Below are 6,679 nucleotides of genomic sequence, written 5' to 3'. Positions count from 1 at the left end.
ACGCGGTCCAGACAGAAACACCGGGGACGTCTCGACAGCCGGACAGTGCTAAGCAAAGTAAGTTGTTATTTGTTATTTTTTTAGTGTAGCAAAACGCTAGCTATCTGAGGCCATGTGAATAAAAATCAGTAATGCTAATAATGATTTTTTGAGCGGCTTATAACTTTCTGTTTTGGAACGGAACTCTGTCCATTTCAGCAGAACAACCATGCCCATCATACAAACAGTTCATGGAGTACAGAAGCTCTAAGTCAAAAGAACGGCAGTCTTTTAACTATGGGCCAAAAGGAAGATTTAAGCCTAAAGAAAGAAAACACGTCCAGGTAAGTTGTACTGGCCGTCCTATACAATTTTGCAGTGCTCTATATGTATATGTGTGTATGTGTGTATTTATTTTACCTATGTATACATTAATTATATATCTTTGTTATTTTACTAGATAAATGTAGGATTGATGGTGCCACATGAAACTGATGGAACCGATTTAAAACCTCTAAGAGGGAAAACACTCCCGTTATTTGCAGACCCGGAGGTAGCAGCACCTGATCTACTGAAACAAGCTGTACAGAAAATGAGAACATTTAACAAGGACATGCACGAAGGACCTTACGTCCTTTTGTATCCAGACTGCTCAGAGGTGGTCCATGTGCCTGGGTCAGAAAGGCCATTCAAATTGGCAGAATATAAAAAGGAAATAGGAAAGGCATATTCCAGGATCACTTTTTTCATTTGCCTAGAGAAACACTATAAAAGAGGTTAGTGGATCTCATGATTCAATATTTTTTTTTTTTTTTTTTTTTTTTACATATTTTGATTCTCTGCTGAAGGATAAATAATGTTTGTTTGATTTATTTTTTTCAGTGGATGATACCTCAGATTCTGATTCTGAAATTGTCATCACAACAAGGAGCACAGCTGAATTCAATCGAGCTGACACTTTGGTACATCAGTTATTTCAATTTTTTAAAATATTTATGTATGTTTGTATTTATTTATTAGATGTGCATTGGATTTTATACATAAATCTTTGTCCTGGTCAATAATTTAGTGCAAAAAGGTTTGTTTTGATTATTTTGCAGTAACTATTATACAGTAACACAGGAAACCAATCAGCATTGAAATATGCTGTATGTGGTAATGGAACAATAATGGAAGCTGTTGAAAATTGTTGATAATTTTATCCGTTTCCTCTGAGGTTTTTGAACCACAAAATCGAAGTACTCCCAAACTCAAACTGGAAGATGAAAGGTAGGTGTTGCACACTTGTACACTAAGGAACTTTCAGGCGTGCATGGGTTGAAATTATTTCTTTACTTCTTGACTGGAAATAATAATAATAATAATAACCCATATCTTATTGGGCTACAGTGCTTTCACTACCGGGTAAAGGGCAATTTAACATTTTTTTTTTTTTTTTTTTTCATTTAAATCACAAAATTGTGATAAAACTACTAGTATATATCTCACTACTTATTCACATACACATTATATATTTATATTGCTGTTTTGGAGATGTTTTACCACTTTTGTTCTCCTGGAAATACAGCAAGACTGCACATAAGCTCAACGTTGCTACATGCTATCGGCTGTTTCTGTAACTGACTGAGGTGCCCCCTCGCTCCCTACCTAAAGGACCCTCAGCTGCTTGTGTGAGCTTTACTTAATTCACCTGCAAGAGCTTATTGGTGTGTCCTAAAAACATAACAATAAGCTCTTGCAGGTGAATAAACACAAATTACAAATTTAACCAAACCATTAAAAAAAAACATGTGAGAATGAAGTGGGGGGATGTAATGAAAGACAATGTTTTTTTTCTAGTGGTAATCAACCAATAGGAATCTTGGCTGTGTCTTGGTGTATACATAATGTTTACATGATTTGACTGTAGGCCTGAAGGACACCTGCTGTTTTTAAGATGTCTAAAACACCCACTATAGCCCAAGACACCTTGGCCACTAGAAAAGACCCATTGTCTCTCATTTCATCTGTTTGACTCGCTGACAAAGGCTAGATGCCAAATTGCATGAGAGTACTTTTAAATAATCTATCTTTAAGTTGTTGATGTGATCAGAGAATTCGCTCTGATGAACTTGAAACAGAAAATACCATATGTGTAATGTGATTTATAACAAAATAATCTTTTTTTATAAATCTTTCTGTTCCCTCTACTACTACCTTTTACTCAAAACTAGATTATAGCCTTTATCATGGAGCTAATCATTTTTATGTTTTATCATGTTTCAGAGATGCACCAGGACATTCATCAACAATTCGGCCAGGACAGGTAATAAGGCAGACTGGCACCATGACATTTCTTGCTTTCAGTGTTGTTGTTTCAGACATTTTAATCTTTTTTTTTTTTTTTTTTTTTTTCAGATAGTAATATCTGATGCTGAGGATCTGGATCCACCTGAAAAAAATACAGAAAAAACTTCTTGCTACAGGTAAATAAAAAAAATCATAATGACTGACATAATTTAAATTTATTTAACTGATTACATGGGGAGGACATTTTTGTTTGTAAGATGTTTTAACATGGAAATTTAATTAATAATAATATAATTTCCCAACAGTAAATACACAGACCTGTATTCACCAAATGTTGAGCAAGAGGACGAAGAGCCGGTTGCTGTCAATGTGAAGAATTTCCAACACGCAGCAATGTAATATGACAGCTTTTGACTATAGCACTTCTGTTTTTTCACTGTACAATAGTTCTGGTATATCTGGAATATCCACAAATTAAGTCACTTTTGTCATTACAGGGAGGAGACGGACATTACATTACCTGACATCATAGCAAACCTGTCACTTCCTATTGATCATAAAAGAGTCAGCCGGTTCAACATCTCAAGGGCTAATGTTTGGGATGGGGCAGTCAGAGGTTTCAAGCGTACAACATATTCTGAAACCTGTGACATGCTGGTCAAATTTACTGATGATACTGGTGTTCTGGAAGAGGGAATTGACACTGGTGGTCCAAGACGAGAGTTTTTAACTCTACTAATGAAACACCTAAAAGACCGGCCCATTTTTGATGGACCAGAAGGACATCGATTCTTGGTCTACAATGCAAATGGTATGCATATGGGTTAGATGTGTACTATAGGCTACTAATGGTTGGTTAATGATCATTGACCATATATATCACATGACAAATGCTTGTATATTACAGTATATAACGCATTGTTTGTTTTAATTTTGCAATATGAATTCATTCACAGCTGTTAGGGAGGATGAATACTACCTGGCAGGAAAGATGATTGCTGTGTCAGTTGTGCATGGAGGTCCAGGACCCCATTTCCTGTCGAAAGATCTTGTACATTATCTTGCAGGCCAGCCTTCATTCAAAGCACCAATTAATTTAATAACTGATGAAGAAATAGGGAAAGCTTTGCAAGAGGTGAGAATAGCATAAGGCTACGGTATGGTAGGGCAGGTTTTTACATAGTTCCTGCAGTGTTTTGAGACAGTGTTTACTTCCTATATCCAGTACAGAATTTGTTTCATTAATTTATTAGTTTTTGATGGTGTAAGATTACACTATGCTGTGTATGTATCTCATTAAAAAAAAAGGGAAAGAGATACAGTGCTTACAGTTATTGACTGGGGTGTTTATGCCCCTTTTCATGTGTTTCAGATTGAGAATGCTGCTTCATTGGATGCTCTGCACGAATGTATGATGAGACACAGCACAATGTTACAGACAGCAGGTTGTCTGAGACATGTGGCTACTGTGGAAGAAAAGAGAGAAATTGTTTCAGACTACCTCCAATGGTATGTTATTGACCGCAACTCATCTGTAATTGACAGGTAAGATGATATTTGTAGTGATGAGATTTTCTTCTTTTTTATGTATTTATATAAGAAATTTTAGTTTGAAATACCTCAGGGTCCCCATCTTTGGTTTATGCAAGCATGTATATCCGTTACCAATTTGTCACTGTGACAGAATTTGTAACTTAGTGTATTTCAACTGATATGTGATGTCGCTTCATTCTGTGCCTTGTCAAACTACAGTGCCTTCATTAAGTCTACACACCTTTATAGATTCAATTTAAAATAGATATTAATCTTTTTCCTCATCAATCTACACACAATACATCATAATGACAAAGCAAAAACAGAAATTAGATCTCAGGTTTTTCCACCTGACTAACTCCTCCATAGAGTTCAAGAGGAAAATCAGTCCAGTTACCCCTTATAGTGATCCATCCACCTCTACTGCACATCTGGCAGCAGAGTGATGGTTTGAGGCTCACTTGATCCATCAAACCCTTGATGACTTGCTGATGTTTATCCAACCACCTGCTCCATACTGTGCCAGTGTCATTTACATCTGAATCTATTCCTGCCCTGATTGGTGTGGTGGGAATTACTAGAATTGTTGGGTCTTTGTATATTATAGAGTGTGGTCTAGACCTACTCTATCTGTAAAGTGTCTTGAGATGACTCTTATGATTTGATACTATAAATAAAATTGAATTGAATTAAAGGGTTATATAGGTTATTATATAATATAAAAGCAGATATAATATAAAATCAGATATACGAGTGTGCTGATGTTGATGGGTGTGCAAAGCCTGAAGCTTCATACACAAGGAATCCAGGCTGGAATTATTCCAAAGGTGTTTCAACAGCATACTGAGAAAAGAGTTCATTAACTTATGTGAATGTTATATGTCTTTTTTTTTTTATTATTATTATTTTTTAATTAAATTGGCTAAAATTTCTAAACTGTTTTTGCATTGTCATTGACGTATTGTGCGTATACTGATGAGGAATCTGATCTGTTTCTGTGTGTAATACTTAGTTTGTAACAATTAACTTTTAATGTGCAATGTGAAAATAGGGTTCTTTAAATCAATTTTCAACACAACCATTTTCCCCCCCAAATGTACGTTTGTTAAGGTGGATAGTAATTGTAGAGAAAAGAATATTTAATTGTTTTCTTTAATTTAAATTCAGTTGCCACTACACAGCAGTGAAACAATGTTTTTGTTCACTCTGTAGATTCAAGGAGGGTCTTTCAACCCTGGAGTTTTTGACTGCACTACAGCAACACCCTACTTTGCTGGCTCCTGCCCTGTGCCACTCTGAAAAGCAACTCACTGCTTTTGACCTTGAGATACTCTTCAAACCTGGCCTCAGTCCTTCGGGGAGTAATCGAAGACTTAAAGAAAGTCAAACCATGGGCTTCTGGGCAGACTATCTCCTTGATTGTGAAGGTTTGTTGGTTTATTTGTTTTTTATAACTAGTTAAAAAACACATGGAAATTAAAGCTGCAAGCAGCATTTATCGGGGTTCAAGCATTTCCGCCCTTTAAGCACATAAGCATCAAAAGACCATTAAGTTTTATTTAGCAATAATGTAACCACCTAAATCACAGAAGGAAAAGACCATTACAGGCAATTTACCATAGGAATTATATAGTTTTCAAAGCTTTTTGAAAGTTATAGTGCCACCTATGGTCCGATCTCCATGAAATTCTGCATGCTTCTTTAGAATGGTATGTCTCTTATGCTCACCAATTTTAGTGAAGTTCTGAGTTTTCGTTTAGGATGTTATAGGCTTTTGAGTGTTTTGCCACGCCCATTTTTGTAAATGACCCTGTTATGGCTACCCAAATGGTAAAATTCAACTTTTTTTTAGATAATTATTGATCTAGAGATTCCAGAGAATTGTACTGCACTGGTTTGGTTGCGATTGGGCGAAAAATCTAGGACTAGTTTGCGCAAGTAGGTTTTTAAGATGATAGCGAATTTCTGATGAACAGTTTGATTGACAGCAGTAGTACTTGAGGCAAAGTTGTTCAGTATGTGGATATCTATCAAATGATATGCATCACGTGATTACAGGCCGTAAAACTTAAAAAAAAAACCCTAATAATAAAAATCAGTACAATTACAATAGGGTTTCAGCTCTTTGAGCTTGAACCCTTAATTATGTATCTGAATTGTTTTTCTTTGCAGAAGGCCAGGCTGCTGTGTCTGTGGAAGATGTTTTGATGTTTGCTACTGGGCTGTCTTCACTTCCCCCGTCTGGCTTGGAACCACTGCCAAAAATAGAGTTCCTGTATGACTCTGCGTTCCCAATGGCAAATACATGTACAAACTCCTTGAAATTACCACTCCTAGACTCATACACTTTGTTTAAGTCACAAATGGACTTTGGAATTCAAAACAGTCCAGGATTTGGCTGTTTTTAAGCTAAATGATGGATGACCCCTAGACTCTGAAAACATTGTTGTTGTTAAAGGTTCACTTTAAAGTGCATTTGCCAAAATTGTTTTTATAATGTAACAGTATGCGAGCATGTTTTTCTCACTGTTAACATTTTGAAAATGTTTTAGATTCGTGACTCTCAAACTGGGATCCCTTTGTGTGAATCACTGTTTTAGATAAAGAAACAAGTAGTTCAAGAAGTATTGTTTTCTATACTACAAAAATTTAATAAATACTTATTACTATTTTTGATTAATTTACTTCACACTTAAAAACAATTAAGCTGTGGGTGACAGATTCATAAACATTGTGTTCAGACAGACAGCAGTATTCCACCACTACAAAAAAACCTCCCTTTTTGATCATTTCATAGCTGAGCCATTTCTTTTAGTTTCATGTACAGTTCTGATGCAGACTCCCAGTTCTCTGGCTTCTGTAACTGATTGTGTTCCAT

The 6,679-nt window shown here is 35.8% G+C and overlaps 1 protein-coding gene across 1 annotated transcript; it reads left to right on the top strand.

Moving 5' to 3' along the window:
- Positions 1–218: 218 nt before the first annotated feature.
- On the top strand, positions 219–6,361 carry LOC125276242 (G2/M phase-specific E3 ubiquitin-protein ligase-like). Its single transcript, XM_048203748.1, has 10 exons — positions 219–323; positions 440–755; positions 862–941; positions 1,196–1,248; positions 2,766–3,079; positions 3,225–3,403; positions 3,641–3,813; positions 5,014–5,228; positions 5,974–6,108; positions 6,354–6,361. The coding sequence occupies exons 1-10, from the start codon at positions 231–233 to the stop codon at positions 6,359–6,361; spliced, it is 1,566 nt and encodes a 521-aa protein (XP_048059705.1). The 5' UTR covers positions 219–230.
- The last annotated feature ends 318 nt before the right edge of the window (positions 6,362–6,679 follow it).

This window comes from Megalobrama amblycephala, linkage group LG9 (assembly GCF_018812025.1).
Source record: "Megalobrama amblycephala isolate DHTTF-2021 linkage group LG9, ASM1881202v1, whole genome shotgun sequence".
In the NCBI taxonomy this organism is placed as follows: domain Eukaryota; kingdom Metazoa; phylum Chordata; class Actinopteri; order Cypriniformes; family Xenocyprididae; genus Megalobrama; species Megalobrama amblycephala.
This window is presented reverse-complemented; position numbering and strand designations above follow the sequence as displayed.

Coding starts and splice junctions, on each gene's coding strand:
- LOC125276242 (XM_048203748.1), top strand. CDS start 231: ATGGAGTACAGAAGCTCTAAGTCAAAAGAACGGCAGTCTTTTAACTAT. Junction 3,080..3,224: donor CTTGGTCTACAATGCAAATG/GTATGCATATGG, acceptor ATTCATTCACAG/CTGTTAGGGAGGATGAATAC. Junction 3,814..5,013: donor AACTCATCTGTAATTGACAG/GTAAGATGATAT, acceptor TTCACTCTGTAG/ATTCAAGGAGGGTCTTTCAA.